General features: G+C 37.7%; 1 protein-coding gene across 10 annotated transcripts in view; it reads right to left on the reverse strand.

The window, feature by feature from the left end:
- LOC122571801 (kinesin-like protein KIF13B) overlaps window positions 1–17,270 on the reverse strand; it is a 162,438-nt gene that overhangs the window by 17,356 nt on the left and 127,812 nt on the right. For 5 of the 10 annotated variants that reach the window (XM_043735953.1, XM_043735955.1, XM_043735960.1 and 2 more), the window contains exons 4-20: window positions 11,553–11,821; window positions 9,254–9,501; window positions 8,952–9,069; window positions 8,317–8,529; window positions 7,543–7,806; window positions 6,907–7,156; window positions 6,671–6,813; window positions 5,944–6,291; window positions 5,291–5,467; window positions 4,509–5,031; window positions 4,152–4,373; window positions 3,796–4,062; window positions 3,523–3,705; window positions 3,199–3,390; window positions 2,822–3,115; window positions 2,547–2,722; window positions 1,935–2,103 (exon numbers count right to left, since the gene is read on the reverse strand). In XM_043735953.1, coding sequence (XP_043591888.1) covers window positions 1,935–2,103; window positions 2,547–2,722; window positions 2,822–3,115; window positions 3,199–3,390; window positions 3,523–3,705; window positions 3,796–4,062; window positions 4,152–4,373; window positions 4,509–5,031; window positions 5,291–5,467; window positions 5,944–6,291; window positions 6,671–6,813; window positions 6,907–7,156; window positions 7,543–7,806; window positions 8,317–8,529; window positions 8,952–9,069; window positions 9,254–9,501; window positions 11,553–11,821 — 4,056 coding nt within the window. The remainder of the gene's footprint in view (window positions 1–1,934; window positions 2,104–2,546; window positions 2,723–2,821; window positions 3,116–3,198; window positions 3,391–3,522; window positions 3,706–3,795; window positions 4,063–4,151; window positions 4,374–4,508; window positions 5,032–5,290; window positions 5,468–5,943; window positions 6,292–6,670; window positions 6,814–6,906; window positions 7,157–7,542; window positions 7,807–8,316; window positions 8,530–8,951; window positions 9,070–9,253; window positions 9,502–11,552; window positions 11,822–17,270) is intronic. The other 5 variants (XM_043735959.1, XM_043735957.1, XM_043735962.1 and 2 more) reach the window with 3 other exon arrangements.

The raw sequence follows: 17,270 nt of genomic DNA on the forward strand, positions 1-17,270 counted from the left end.
CTCTGCCCTTTTCTTGCATGATATCACGGTTCATGTGATTTTTTTTTTTTTTTACTAGGAAAGCTTTAATAAACGTTGCTAAATAGTGGCAAAAATCGTGCGTAAAAGTTGAACATAGCGTGGTGACATAACAGTATGATAGAAGCTATAAATAGAATAAATACGAAGTTCCAGTGTGTAGTGGTAATTCGCTAAGAGGGAGATCGGTTTTACCAAACATCGTTAAGGAGAGTGATCGATCTGTTTGATCGTGTCTGTTCTAAGTGATTGAGCGATTTCCTTGTATGGTGTTCTTTTTTATAGAATTTCATAGAATTTTTATTACTTGGAAGTTTCATTTTTTTTTGATATTAGAACTATTAATTAATATTATTTAATATTAGAAATATTAGAAGCTTCATCGTTTCCAAGAAATCTAGATCCTTTCGTACAATAATTTCCTAAAAAATAATATCGGTGAATTAACAAATAGTACGGTTTGTTATCGAGTATTTTCTGAAAATTTCCATTAAAATATTGCAATATTTTGATCTATCATAAACACGAAGTATATCAAAAGGGTTGAAAGTTGAGAGCACGCGTAACGCTTCTGTAAACGAATATAGAGAAAATTTTGTTTATTTTGAAGATAGAAGTAAATTTGATTTCCAGTGAACACGATATAAGGAAACGCTAACGATGGATGACATGAAATCTCAATAATAAAAACGAACGAAAAAGGAAACGGATGAAATGAACATCTTCCATTATTCAGAAACAACATATCTAATACCAAAGGAGGACATAACAGTGGAATTTTAAGACAATCAAAAACTAGGGCAAATCTTAGAGTGACTATCATGGCAAGGTGGTATATTTATATATATATATATATGTATAATATATTAAGAAACATTGCATAAGCCACATTTCAGAAATGAATGAATAGACTTTTTTCGTTGAATATAATTCAAGAAAGCAAAAAATCAAGGCAACGAGAAGTGATCGTAAAACGTATGTCGATATATTATTCTAAGACTAAGGTCCTCAAAACACAGTGCCATTAAAATTTATCAAAGCGTTTAAATATTATTAATAATTCAAATCGTGATTTAAGCAAACTAAGATGTTGCATTCAATCAAATGATGGATTCGCATAAGATTATAAGTCATAAAGATATCCAAACAAAATTAGAAAAAAAAAGAAAAAGGAAAAGAAAAAAGAGAGAGAGAGAAAAAAAACTAAAACGTCGAAAATTAAAATTCGTTCGAACTTTTAATGTAAAGTAGCAATCCATTTAGCGTAAAATTCTGCGCTCAGGTAGCAAGCTCTGTCGTCGATCATAGAGCAGCGTTAATAACGAAACAAAATAATATTCGTTTGCTAAATTAGCTACGCCTTCATCAACATCATGGCAAAAACGCTTGCGTAGCAAAAGAACTCTCTTGCAAGAAATCTTGGGAATTACCTCTTTGTTGGCGTGCTTATGGTAGCACCGTTGGAGATATTGTTAAAAGTTATTATGAACAATAGTAACATGTTAATTCTATTGCCATTACACAATCGAAGAATTAAGTGATATATGTAATCGATCGAATTAATAAAATGGATTACTACAAAATGAACGGTGAACTAATGAATGAGAAAATGAATTGTATGAGTGAATATTTTGTGTGAATGATAATAAAAAAAAAGAATCCTTCGTTTATCGTTTATATTAGCTTCTAACTTGAGTATCAATCAAAATTTCATTTATCTTCTATGATTTCATAAATTATATATTCTTCCAAAATTGTTCATTCTTACCAACGTTAAATATCAAGCATATAATTATTTCATACACTTTCAGTTGGATGTGCAATTAAGAAATCATAGAACGTATGATCGTTGAATTTGTTGTTTGGAAATGTTTCGTTGGAAAAATGTAATGGATAGAAATGAAAAGTTTGCTTACCGATTCCAAATGGTTTAGCTGGCGCAGAAACGAAGTTCTCATCGTTTCTGGTGTGACCCGTGGATGCACGTCGCGAATGAAGCAGCCCGTTCAATTCTGTGTTGAGATCAGTCACGCTTTCAGAACGCGTGACGTTCAAAGAGTCCATCGAGGTGTCGGATCTCATGATCTGCAAGTAGTCGGCGTATCACGTTACTTATCTCTATCTCAGGAGATACTGTATGATCTAACTATAGCCTGTCCAAAATCAATCAGCCGTTCAAGGTCTTTCCCCAATTATAAACAACATCACAAGTGACCTCTCCCTCGTTTACATTCTTCAACCATTTAAAAAATTCAAAAAGTTAATGAAAACATTTCTTTAAAATATCATCTTCGTTAAGTTTACTGAGGTGTTTATATGGCCAAATGATTCTAGACAAACCGTGATAATTTAGAAAAAGTGACAGGATAGTGAATACAATGAAATTTCGAAGCTAATGATACTAGAATGTCTAAAACTACTACTGGTTTGGACTGAAATAAGAAAATACTTGGACTCAAAAGTGGAACGCAAAATACCAACTATAGGATAGAGATTAAAAAAGAAAAACAAATTAAACGAAAGCATACAGTGCGTCCAAGACGGCGGAGAGGCAGTAGTACCTGCGAGAAGTTGGGTACGCTTGCTGTCTTGCGCATAAGTGGTTGACCTTGTGCTTGCAGTAATTCTTTTACCGCGACGCTTTGTCGTAATCGGTCTAAAGTTAAGATACTTTCCACCGCAGAAACACCGCGTGTATATTTTTCTATGCAAACATCAGACATGTGAGTTTAAATTATATTTTTATGTATGTTTGGTCTAGAGCGTACAAGATTTTGCGTAAGTATTATCAAAGCTGACTTACCGATGTAAGTTTCGCCATCACATAAGCTGTTGTCTTCCCCACTGGCAGCTATTTGTGCCAAACTCTCGCGATCTTCCAATTCTTCGCTAGCCTTTGGTATATTAGACACGACTTCGTAAGTGACTCCAGTCTGAGTTAAACAGTCGGTACGAACGATCCTCTTGAAGATTCTGTCTGTGATACTTTGCCGTTTGTAGATGTTCAAGGCTAATCGTTTACGCAGCACAAGGTCCATTGGCGCCGGGTGTGAGAGGCGTACCGTTGTTTTCAAAATTAAAAAAACCCGCTCGTTTGCTAAAATATATTTATAGACAGAATTGAAGATTCCGAATATTATAAATTCTTGAACATCAGATTTTTATTGTTGTATGTCTTACCATCTGTGACTTTGTTCAGATGTATATTGTCGTGTATACTGGAATCCCAAGCAGCGATAGCGCACACGTCCTTCTCTATACGACGAATTATGGGTAAATTGTAGAATTTATTGCCATGTTCCTTTGGCAAGATGGAATTTAACCCGGTTACGGAGACTTCTTCTCCCGACTGATGTGTTGAAAGATCATCGGCTGTAAATATTTGATTATTAAAAGGTCAATAAATGTGTATTGTTAAATATAAACGATTTTGGACAAATTGTGACAGTTTACAAAAAGATGAATAATTTTACACAAAATATATGTAGAATCTTTTTAACATACCATTGAGATCAAGGAAGAGAACAGGTATGTGTGGTTCCATTCCTGGAGGGGGGTTCCAGTCAGCAGGTGCACCAGGAATACCTGACCCTGCTGCAGGGACTAACACTGCGTTTCTTTCTTCTGTGAGACTGACCCACTGATCCACGAGACTTTGTTCTCGTTCAATATCTTGTTCAGTTTTATCTGTAATTATACATTGAAATTAATTATATAATATTAGTTATATAATGATTTCAATAGAAGGTCGAAGTTTTTTCTATACGAAAAATATACCTTGTTTGTTAATGAGTTTCTGTATCTGTTGATCCAAGTATTGTCTCCTTCTCATTAAAGCTTCGCTCCACTTTTCCCTTAGTATGCTTAAGTCTTCGTCCTGATAACTATCCAATGGAATCTGAAGACGATTCCTTACAGACACGCTACCAACTGCTATATTTAATATCGACTGACAAATTATGGGCAATGTTCCTGAATTTTGTACTGGTTTCACACGAACTTGTATTCGTCGTTGCTGTCCTTGACGTAACTGATAAATACCTCCTAAAAAAAAATATGAATTACATGCTAAGCAATAAGCTATAACGTAACGATATTTTAATATATTTAAAAAAGACAAGTATACAATGTACCTGTCCATGTATCTTGTTTCACAACCACATCCACCGGTGAATATTCCCCTTGCTCATTTAGTTCCTGGATTTCGACCCACAATTCGATCTTCCGCGTTAACTCTGACCATCGATCAGCCAGAGATCTAGCTTTTGCAAGTTGCTGCTCGACTTCCCAACCTGGTTTACTTCGCGAAAATCCGGCACTTCGGTGTCCCCAAACTTCTATGCTTAAGGCCCCTTCTGTATATGAAAATGTGTTTCTATGTATTTAAAAATTCCATATCTATATACGTATCTAAAAGTATCTTAGAGAGCAGCCTAATAGGATTAGTTATCGTATCACTGAGACATCAAACAATTTGATTCACCACTCACCGCTACAGTGTTCGATAAACTCTTCCGTTATGGGCACGGTAAAATCTTTCGTGTGATTAAACTTGAACACCAGAGAGTCTCTCTGCCCTATCTGGCAATTCGAAGTTAATTGTTCGGAATTGTCGATGGCTGGGACCACTATGGGGTCTGGATGTCCGCAGAACATATATTGACAAAATACAAAATGGCTCAGTGACAGAGGCAAACCAGTTGCTTGTTTGATGGTCACGCGACAAGTGATGAAGCTCGATCCGGAATAATCCTCAGGTTCTGACGAGGTCGAGTCATTCGACGATTCTGACGCTGCCTCGCAGATACGGTCCTGGGGAAAGTGGCCAGATATGCGACTAATCTCGACCTGCAGTCGTCCAGCGACTTCTCCTTGTTGGCTGATAATTGGCGTGTGATAATCTAACCGAACGTCGTGAAACAGAACCTCTAAGAAAATATTCGCTACTCCAATGAGATTGTGATTCTCCTGGGACTCGTAGAACGGGTCTTGAGTCTTCCCGGGCACTTCATCCTAATTTAAAAATCGTTCAGCTTTACATAGTTTCTCTAGTTACTGTTTAATGCATTGCTGACTGGCTATACCCGTGTTTGCATAAGCACAGAATCACGTAAATTTTGTAAAATTTCATAAATTGTTTCAGTTATGTGTAAAATTGTATGTATTTTAATTGTACCCGATTAACTTTGATATCATCAATCCTCATCCTCATTTTGGATAAAATAGCCAGTCAAAAATGTATTAAAAAACTGGAATGAACTAGGTAGTATACCTTAATGGCAGGTAATCGTTGACAATTGTTGGGATCCTTTCTGTCCTCGTACATATCCCGCATATCGACTAATTTGTTTTCTAATTTTTCCATGGACCACACCTGACTGCCCATGTTTGTCCTTTTCACTAGAATCGCAGGCTCGCTGACGAAGGCGCCCCGCTGAAAAAATACACTCTGCATGTCGGAGAGTGTGAAAGCAGAATGAACAGAAATAAATAAACACAACTCAAAAGTAAATTAAATTAGTACAACGGAAAGGATGTATATAAAAAAGAGATGATAATTGATGAGACATTGCAAAATTATATCACAAAGTAAGACAAGATAAAGAAGAGAGCGAAGAATAGAGAATTCAGAAGATATATAATGTAAGAAGTATTAATAAAGTAACAAAATATCTGTGATGAAGTATTTGATGGATAAGTTGATGCATAGGCATACTGATATATTTCGATTAAATTTCTTAATTTTCACCTCTAATAATCTGAAAAGATCAGCAAAAGCAATTTCATTAGATTCCAAATTATTTAAAAGTTGTAAACACGAATTTTAAGAATCCAGAGTCAAGCTCTGAAGATTCCTTAATCCTTTACTTTACTAATTACTTTAAAGATGTAATAAGAATCAATAAGAAACAGCACATGCGTTACCTTTCTATTTGGACTTAAATTGTTTGGCGGAATCTGTAAAGTGACGCTAAACTTCGTTTGCTTCCCCATCTCTTCCGCCAAGAAGTTTGCCTCCTGCACCAATGCGTTCGCCTTTAAGATGTCCGCTTTCAATTGGCCTAAACTCCTTTTGAACATCTCGTCTCTTTCCTGGGCCCACTTCTCTACTCGCATTTGCGTAGTTGGCGTGCAAGCAGGAAGTTTACTACTTTGACTGCCCCGCAGGGGATCGTATGGTACGTAAGGGGAATAGGGTGTCGATGGAGACAAAATGTTGCGAAGTTGCTGAAACTGCCGCTCGTACTCTTGCCTCTGTTTCTCTAACGCGACCTGAATACAGGAACACATTGATGGTACTTGATAAGATAAAACTATATAAGTAACAGTCAGCTGTGACAATTTCATCCAACATTGAGGAATTTCATAAAACAAAATCTGATTCTGAACCTTTTCAAGTGAATATGGAATTTAGGGCTATACAATTAATTAGGTTACTATTATATAGCCTCTAACATAGTTACTTAGAACCGATTGAAGAAGTTAAAATAGAAAATTGGTAATTTTTTGTAAATCTCCAAATAGTTCTTCACTTTTCTTGAAAAAATTGTTGGACGTGCGTCACTTTTGAAATAAATATGCGACATTCCCTACTGGATATGAGCCATATCTTTGAGAATCTCCGGCAAACATCATCAATCCCTAAGAATACCTGTTTATCTTCTTCGTGCTGCTTCTCGAGTCTAGCGATAGCTCTTTGAATAGGGTCGTTCGACAACTCGTTAAGCATCAGTTCTTCTCGTGCAAAAGTGTAATCAATATTCTGTGCCGGCGTCTGAGGCTCACTGTTGATCGCTATAAACAGAGGGACACACATATACATACAGACTCTCGGATGTCACATATCGATCTCAAAGAATTCAATCAGGGATATCCATTAAGCGTTACCTGTTGCACTTCTGGGACAATTCACCCGGAAGAAATGATGATTTCCCCAGACGATCCTGTCACCGTGTAACAACGGCGTTTTCTCTACTACCTGAGTGCCGTTCACGAAACACCTAGCACCGTTTAATGGCGTCATATAGAGGCCAGTTTCCTCTATCGTGATGACACAGTGTTCAGGCAGAATACCAAGTCCGTGCAGCTGAATGTCTTGCTCCGTCTTTGCCGAACGTCCTCCAACCAGAGTCTTTTCCTAATTATTAACACAACGAGCACAATATTTTGTATTATGTATTTTATACTTTATACTGTACATTTTTTTTATGTGTTATGTTACATATACAGGATGTTCTAGTAATTACGATACAATTGGCAAACGTAGTAATTCTATCTAATTAAGTAAAATATTATTTGGGAACTACCTAATTTGAGAAACGACGAATATCTCCAGTTTTGTAAGATTAGTACAATTCACTGGGATACATTCATATTGTATAATAAAAATATTGAGAAATGATATTTCTATGACCAAATTATACGCTACTAATATATCAACTGTGATATTTCGTAATCAATATTTTATTAAAAGTGGGAGGGGGTGTCTTAATTGTTCGGAAGTAATTAAGAATTTTTAGGTACCTTCAGATAATAAACTAGCAGCTCGTTCAAGCTAGGGTCGTCGTTTAGATTTACGAGATAATACTTGTTCTTTTCCACTTGGATACCAGAGGCTTGAACACTGATTCCCATTTTTTCTAAGGCCTGTTGCCTTTCGTGTTGCAGCCTCTCGGTTTTCACCAGTTTTTCCTCCCACGTTTGCGACATTTCCTTCATTAATCGTTCCGATTCCGACAGCTTTTCCGTTATGTCTGTGCGTTGCTGGCCCACTATCGACCCTTGTCCCTAGAATTTCCGGAAGAAAGAGAATCCTAAGTTTAGTAGAGCGCAGAAGTAATTATTTCTCGAGTAACTTCTACGAATGCAGTTGTTTGTTAAATCCGGAATGAATTTAAACGAAGCTACGAAGTACGAAGTTGGAGGAATCGTTTTAAGATTATTTCCTCTATCTAGTTTATTAAATTCCCAATAGTTTATAACTACGTTGTACATTATTTACGCCTCTTTTAAAAATAAATCTGCCCGATTCAACGAGTTTCATAACTTCGTTGGAATCTCGTCTCTCGTTGAAGTATCACATTATTCGTATTTAAGGGAATTAATCTCGATCGTTTTCTTTGACGCATTCCTTGTAATTCTCTTGACAAAATGTGAAACTTCGACGGGAAGTTTCTAATACGGTTAATTGTAAGAAACTTCTTCAAGTTTTTATCGACCAGCTCTAATGGCCATGTTTGTCTGACCGGTCTAACGCATAATTAATACAACGATGTTAACGAGTCTTAATCATCTTACAGTTGCATGTAATAGCATCTCTTTCAACGCCTCCACTTCCTGCCTTAATTCCCGAATGATTCTTGCATTTGGATCCTCGTTGACCACCGCGTGATTAACGATTCTCTTGGCTCTGTCCGCGTATCGCAGGGTTGAAAGCGTTTCCTCGTAATTATCCGCGGCAGGAGATATAGTGGCTACCATTACGGTCTTACTGTTCCCGCCAAGGTTATCCTATAATTAAAAGTACAGCATGGTTATAAATGAAAGAAGTTGCTTTTAAAATTAATTAAATCTCGGTGATCGCAAAACTTTGTTTTCTTAATTATTTCACTGTATTTTAATTCTACAATTTTTTCATACTACGATCTATCGTCCATAGAAACTAATTTATTCATTTATTTATTTTTTTAGATACAGTTATAGTCTACTTTGTAATTATTAACGAATCTCTTCATATTGAAAGCTATAATTCAAAAAAAAAAAAAAAGAAAGAAAAATAAAATCTTCACGTCAAAAAGTACCATCCTCACCACCTTTTATATTAATAATTTTATGTTAATTCTTTCTTTACCGTACTGACATATCGTTCCCATTGTGTACCTAGCAATTAGCAGACTGGTCGCATCTAACATTTTAATTATATCGAACGATACCTTCAACAGCCACGTTAGAACGGAGTCCCTGTACGGCACGAACTTGTCCTTATTCTTATTACTTCCGGAATTTTGATCCGCCAGCTTCGAAATGACTAGACCCAACGTCGTTAGGGATCTGCAAACATTTGTCTCTCTTATATCACACGATCCATCACATCTCTCGTGTATTTTCAGGCCACAGGCGCAAACACTTCCAGCCTTATTAACAAGGTAGAAGATGGTAAATATTTAATTACAAGCAACGTTTTCTAACCGCGTTAGACGATTAGCTCTATCGCGCCAACAAAAGGAAACTTTACTTGTTTATATTGCTTCCTTCTTTAAGCCTATCGCCCACCGCTCCAGTTTTCACAGCCCTTTCGCTCCCTGCCAAGTCCACCAGGCTCATCCGCGAGACCTTTTCACCGCTGACGCCGCTCTTCGAGTCCGTCAACGTTTGCGTCAGGATGACGGAGAATACGGCGTGCGACCGTGAACTCTCGGAATTCATGTTCGTCGCAGCTACCGTCCTCGACTTGTTCCCCTCCGCCATCAGATTGTCGATGTCCTGCGAAATCATTGCAGTAACTCGTGACGCCTCACGGCCAATTTGACTTTTCTCTTGTTACCCGCTCGAATCGCACACGCGATATACAGCTTCGAGCGGCATCGAACATATCATCCGGTCGTTGATAGATTACTCGGGTGACTTGACTGACTTGGTGAAAGGTGATTTCTGGGCTCGGGTTACCGGCGAACGGATGGCTGGCATGGAAAAGTTGGGAAATTAAGGCGATTCTGTTGGGAAATTCAGTCGATTCGGCAGGAATGCTGGATTTAACGATCGCAACGGATCGGTAGCTGGCGAGCGTGACGTAACGAGCAGATTCTTGGGTATTCCGAGAACCGGAAAACCGATTTGACATTCTCTGACTTTCGTGTTCGTCTATCGAGACTCAAGTTTCACGAGGGAACCACTTCCACTCGTTTCTCGAATTTTACGTATCCATCGTTTCTTCCAAGTTCCAAAGCCTTTCTCTGTCTTCTTTTCACGATTATCCTGAGATGGAAAACGTGGATATAAAAGAAAGAGAAAGATATTTGGACTTTCTAACGATTTCCAGTACATTTATCGGAATATGAGATATTTTTACACGCACGTGTACTTGTCTCTTCCAAGATCGTCTTGTAATTTTGAAATTCGTCGAGAAATCGATTGGAAAATTCGAGTCTCTCAGTGTAATTTCGACAGATACGGCATATACGGGAAATACTGACCGAGACACGGTGACGCGAAATATAAAGGAAACGCGATGAAATACGAAGGAAGAAGCTGCTAGGTAAACGTTTCTTAAGTTTTCCCTTAAAAGCTGCAGGATCGAACGACTGTGCGCGCTATTTGTATGGAAAAAGAGATCGCATCGAAACGATACAAAGGAAAGCCGAAAAACGTGACACGATAGTATCGTAGTTCACAGTCGATGAAGCAAATTGAAACTTATCACGCGTTACTGGTATGCACGAAACGTGTTTGTTGCATAAAAGAGGTAACCACTAGCTTCGCATACATGTAAAACGACCTGATTTTACTTTCTGAAAGGATCGTGTATCGTTATACACCTTCGTTCGTTTAATGTTCGTACGTCGGTCGAGCGATCAGTAAAAGTCATTGGATCGGTGGTAATCGCGACAGTTCAATCAACTTCATCAACTTAGAAAATAAACCGACGTACGTACGATTTTCAACGTTCTTTGGAAATGAATATCAATTTCATAATGGACATCAAAGAGATTCATATTAATTTCGTGAAACGAAGCCACGCTTTTGTTCATAATATTTGGTTGCGTTTCGCGAGAACACGAAATCATTAATTCCCAAAGCTATAAAGTTTACCGTTTCGCGATTTAATTGCAGATGATAGTACATTATTGCGGGAATTAAATTGTCGAAGCACCGCAATGACGGATATCGATCATAACAGTTTCAGTTTTGGCAATATGCCAGTTACACGCGAAACAAGCGATAAATAACAGCGGTGCGATTTGCCGTATCGTGGAAAAACCGGACAAGCGTGTTGCCAGTCTTCGTTTATCGATAAATAACTTGATCGAAAAGAATATTTAAGAATAAACAAGATATATCGTACGAAAGAATGCGACAGTATAATTTATACGTAATTTATATACACGAGTATCTCGTCTATATCGCGAATAAAACGAATAATATTAAATATCTAGGCATATTGAACTATGCAAAGAGTGTGATAAGAAGAAAACGACATTTACAATTTTCATGTAATTTTAATAATTCGATTGTCATTCGAACGAAAGAAAGTTCGAAAGAAAAAGAATGCGAGAGAGAGAATGTAATTATACGAGATGTAATTTTATATTTAAATAGATATAATAGGTTTAACAAATATGAAAAAATACGAAAAACGTTTAACGCAAAAGTCATCAACACTCGCGGTGTAGGAAACTCTCAATTTTACTTTGTTCGTTACTTTACTTACCACGAGTTTCAGGCACTTACTTACTAACTTAATATTTCAATGCTTTATGCGCACACAAAAGGAATGATTAAAAGGATGGGAAGAATATCGATAAATCTTCCCTTACCTGAAAGGATGTGACGGCGAGCTGACTAAGTCCATCCACGTACGGCCCCAGGACATTGTGTTCCCTGACTTTCAGCGACTGTTTGTTCGGCTTTGGATCGAGCAGATCGTGCACCTTCTCGTTGTAGATCTCCATATAGGAGACCTCGACTTTGTAAGTAAGCTCCGAGCTCTGTTGCTTCGCGATCATGTCGAAGAGGTTGTCGCACAGCCGTGGTATGATACCTTTGTTCTCGCCGCTTCCCATCATCGTGTACGATTTCCCGGACCCTTTAAAAAATTAGCTTTTTTATTAACGTCGATTAATTACAAAAAAAAAAAAATACAGACCATCGGATCGATCGTATTTATTAGGTCGTTCGAAAAGTTTCTTTCGTTTTTTAAGGAAATGATAGACGCACAATATTTTTTTGTTTATTTATTGAATTATGCACGAACATAATAATAGAAATAGAACGAAATGGATTACACTTAATTCAATAAAATAACATAAAACAGAAATTATTGTTCATCTATTATCATCTTATGAAACGAAAGAAACTTTTCGGACAACCTAATGTATAAGCCTGTGTTATTTATTATTTATTATTATAATATTCAAATTTAATTTTCATTAACATTGATTAATTCTTTTCATTTCGACAAATGTTTGACCAGAGAATTTGCCAAAGTAACGGAATCGAACATTGAAATCGAAGCTGAATCTTTTCTCCCGAAATTTGTGACTTGTACGAGACACGTACATCGATCTTGAAAATCCTGTTGTTTCTCGTTATTGTACACAGACTCAGAGTTAATGAAACGGGCTAAAAGGATTGTCTTTGCGAGAAGTTATATCTCGGCGATAAAACGACTACACCCCGATGAGATCAGAGACATCCCGTAATTTTTGCCAGGCTTTATAACTTCTTCTTTGGAAATGTTTAGCCACAGGGCGAGTTATGTAAATGAAGTAATTGGGCGAGGGTTGGCGTTTAGACGTTATCAGGACCAAGCGGAGGGTGGACTAATGGACCGTTTCAAACGTAGAACACGAACCTGATGAACCATAGCAAAATTTTAATAATTCCTGGTCTATAAAATTACGACTAAAGTCAGAGTTGAAATCGAAGCACGTTAGTAATAGAATTTATTTTAGTCGAGCTACGACTATCATTCACTCAGACTGTAACTCGATTTCATAAAGTTTTATAGATGAAACGTGTTCCAATTCAAATTCTGTCGAAAAATCGCAAGACGATGGATCGCGCAAACCAAGGCAGATCACCCTTCGGTGAACTCAATTAATTTTCAGTTACGCGTATTCAAATTTCCACGTCAAACAAATTTTCCTGCCCATCGTTAACGTCCAAGTCTCCTTTTAATTCCAATCAGTTTCAAAGAAACTGACGCTGTTCCGATTACCGATAAACCACCCTTCCATGGACAGAAACCATAATCGATATTCTCGACGATTCTCATAATGCAAACATATTTTTTCACCCCATCATCAACTTGTAAATCTTCGGCTCTCGAAGAAACCTGTAAGACCGCGACGATCAACAGCGAACCATCCTCCAACAGGCTTAACCCCCAATTGACACCATTGTTTCCTCGAACGTTAACAGGTTTAAGTTCGTATTTTCATCTACAACTTCTCATAAGACGTACAAGCATTCTATCCTGCTATAATCCCTTGAGACGATGAGCAGAGGAGAGGTGCAATCCGATTGATCGATGACAAGCGAGCAGCTAAGTGCGAGAAGACGCGAGAGTCTTTAGAAGTGCGTAATCTCGTTCCTTTTTTCTTTCTTTTTTTTTTTTCTTTCTTGTTCACCCTCCTTTTTAACATCGCGGCAGTGATTGAACGTCGAGGGAAGTTCAATATTCGTCGTCGTCGTCGTCGTCGTCGTCATCGCCCACGCTAGGGTCAATGTCTCTCCCTTTCGACTGCTATCGTGACTGTGCGAATATCTATTGCATTTATAGCAAATTTAAATATTTAAATATGGAAAATTCACGATAATAAAAATGTGAAAATTTAAATATGGAAAAATGTACAGAGTACGCGTGACATGGAAAAATATACGGAACATTCCAAGCGAAGCTGTTTGTTATAAGCAGCGGATAATGCGGATTTATTATGCGCTAGAGGGAAACTTAAAATTGTAAAAAATACACGCAATACGTAAAAATGATAGGCACAAAGTATGCAAAGTACAGCGTTACGTATTATGATATTCAGAAGGTGAAACAAATTTCTACTTTCTTCCTGGATACCGAGAAGGCTAAAACTTATTCGACAAAATCTGGCGTGATTAATTAAAAATCATTGTCCGAGGCAAATTTATCGCTTGCTTAAATCGTACGCGAGCAATGGAAAGATTTATGGTAAGAGTCACAGACGCATACTGGGAAATTAGGGCGATTGAGTTAAAGCAGGAGGAAAATCTTCAGAGAAACCTTCTAGGACCAATTCTGTACACGCTATACTGTGACATAAACCGCACAAAATGGCAAAAGAACAGCAACTATAACGCTGCAAGATCGCATCTGAAAAGTAGAAAAATGGCTACAACTCGAAACGACGAAAGCAAACGCAAACAGATGCAAACACATCATGTTCTCACTTCGCGAAAGACATCGAGTATCGAGCTGAACGACATAGTCATCCCTCAAATTAAACAGGTCAAGTAGACCTGTAGGACAGGGTTTGGACCCCAAACTCGCAAATGGATAGATCGCGCGAAAAAGGTAATCGAAAATACAAAGATGAGAACGTAATGAACGTTAACAACCAGAAAATCAAAAGTCCGAATAGAAAATAAATTAGCGATATAAGAACAGCGATGTGGAACAGTCCTACGGGGATTAGCAGCAACAAGCCACGTCGCTAGATTTGAATAGCTACGATCAATTATACTCGCAACAGTTGTCGATTCATCGTGATATATCACGGAGGAAGATCCAAGGAAAGATCTAAAAATGCCAACCATTCAAGGGGAAATTCAGAGAAACGTAATAAAAGAGCTGCGCAACGTTCTAATCGACTAGCCCTGGAACGTAAAAAGGCCAGGTTGAACGAAGGTTAAAGAAGAAGCATCCTACTGACTTGTTATGGAACTCCCATGGGATACGTGTTGCATTAGCAAGATGAAATCCTATCGAGGATAGTCACCCAAGTGGTGATTCATAGCTGGAAGAATTCTCCGAATGTCCAATCGAACAAATTGTAAAGAGAAATAACCGAAATATAAAAAAGGACATTTCCACTTCGATTCCATTTGGTTAATTCGCTTTAAAAGCAGAAGGAAAAAGAGAAAAGGGGCCAATGTCTCTGTAAGGTGAACCTTGCTCATACTGTCCACGTTTTATCGGCTTCGGCCCCTCTAATTGTGTTATTCGTCGCGCAAAAGCGGATGGCGGTGATCGTGTTCACGGGGTGGAACCATGTTCTCGCCTTATCGGCAGAAATAAAAAGTTAGATGAAAACGGTGAACGTGGATGTCGAACGACGTAGAAAATCAGTAACAGGCGTTTCTTTCGCTTGGTATCTCATTTGGTCGGAGATTAGGACCTTTTCTATCATGTTTTCCCTTCCATTATCTTGCACATTTTCGTTCTTTATCTTTGCCTTCTATTTCTATTCCTCGCGTTCCCTTTCTTCTTTCTCATTTGTTTCCCCTTTTTCTGCTCGTTTTCACTTCTCTCTTTTTCTGCATTGTACATTTCACGCTGCTTTGCTTTCTTTTGACCTTTCTCGCTTCTTTTCTCATGTTTGAGCGTTTAGGGCGCAGTTTCCAAGCATTTACAGATGCTGATAAACGACGTTTTAAATAAAAAAATCTTCGCGATATACCGTCATTCACAAGTTGTGTATAGTTTCGCTTCAGACCGGCGTATATCGATAATTTGAAAAGGTTGTTTGCTTTTTATCTAATCTCCGTGAAACACAAATTGAGTCAAGTTTTCCGCAAACGCTAAGTTCTAAAGGTGTACTCTTTCTAATGGACGACGTACATTTTTATTATCGTGAATTTTTCCATTATGCTTTCTACGATACTTACGTTTAGAAATGTTCCTTCTTTTTTTTTCTTATCTTTACTTATTTAGTGTCACGTCCATCTCTGAAGGTTACTAGAGACTACAGTCCTGTACAATAGACTTTTACAAACTTTTACAATATTAAACCAATTGTTTGGTCATAAATAGTACCAGTACCACGTAACACATGTCAATTGCATAGTAAATATCGTTACCTTTCCTGTCATTAAATTAATAGGAAAATGTTTGTATCTCTTAGAAACCAGACTCGTTTTATTTCTTCCCTCATCGTCTTCAGGCTTCTTCGAATATTGCGTCGTTGCGTTTTAGTTTTGAAAATCAGCGAATCGCTTTAGCCAACTTTCAATTAACTGTGATAATCAAACTAGAGTTCACGCCAGTGCATAAATTTCAGTTATCACACGGTATTCGCTATTATTTCCCTCTGTCTTTCAATTGGCAGCATTATTTCCTTAATCCTTAACCCGTGCGCTTTCAAGCGCATGGCCGGCCTCTAATCGACGCTGCTTCTCTCCGTACTATTCTCTTTCGGATTTAAACGCAGCATAAAAACCAGCTTCCTTTTCGTCTCTCGCGAAAAAAGGACGGTTAAAAATGCTCAGAATCAAAATTTACGTCGAGCGAATAAATTCATTGCGCGTTGAAGAACTATGAATCATTGAGATCACAATCGACGCTTGGCTTTTTCTTGTTTATCCTTTTCACCAGGAAATTTGCCGTGCGGAACTTTGAAATAAAAATTCGTGTCAAAGCGAGGGAGGAAAGTCGTGGCGGAAAAATCTACAGGCTGCACGCGATACGAAAAATTAGAAAAATATATTCGAAACAACGTACTCGTCGCGATATTTAGCAGACTCGAACAAATGTCTATTTCTCTAATTACGTTCGCGAGAACATAAAATCGCACGAACGTTCGTAGTCTCGTTAGCAGTCACGCGAACATCGACGTTGTATTCGCTATGCAACGAACGGTAAATAATCAGATTCTTGCCGATTAATGACGATCTCGTCGGAACGGAGAGGAGACTTAAAGACCACGGCGAAGCGACAAATCCGTAATGCGACACGCTTGTGCAATGTTAATGAAACCAGAATCTGATCAAAGTAAGTACGTGGAAACGTTCCACGTGAAGGGAGTTTAATCAGCTACGTGTTACGTTGGGTGCGGCTGTCTGAAGGACCGTGAAATCAAGGTCGAAATGTTAAACGCGTATAACCTATCGTGTTATTTATTACTAGTTTCCAAATTATCTACAATATAATCGAAATTCGTTCGATTCGAACGAAGAAAATAATACACTGTACGCGCGAACATCAATGAAATATGTCCATGTCCGAAAGGGAAAAATCCGCAACTGGGAAATATTAGGTTGTCTGAGAAGTGTCTTTCGTTTTATGAGGAGATGATAGACGCGCAACGTTTTTTGTTTTATATTATTTATATCGTTATCCATTTTGTTCTGTTGAGATAAACACCGTGACATTTCACAGACTTGGTTTCACCTTGGCGAAAGAAAGACACTTTTCGGACAAGCTAATATTATCTTCTGATAGCAAAACTTTCGGTATTCTGAAAATGAATGTAATTTAATGAATTGGATGAATTTAAATAATAAAATCGCCAAGACACGGCTCGTAACAATATAAAATATCTGTTAGATCGTTTCTATTAGAA

The sequence above is a fragment of the Bombus pyrosoma genome, linkage group LG10 (genome assembly GCF_014825855.1).
Source record: "Bombus pyrosoma isolate SC7728 linkage group LG10, ASM1482585v1, whole genome shotgun sequence".
In the NCBI taxonomy this organism is placed as follows: Eukaryota; Metazoa; Arthropoda; class Insecta; order Hymenoptera; family Apidae; genus Bombus; species Bombus pyrosoma.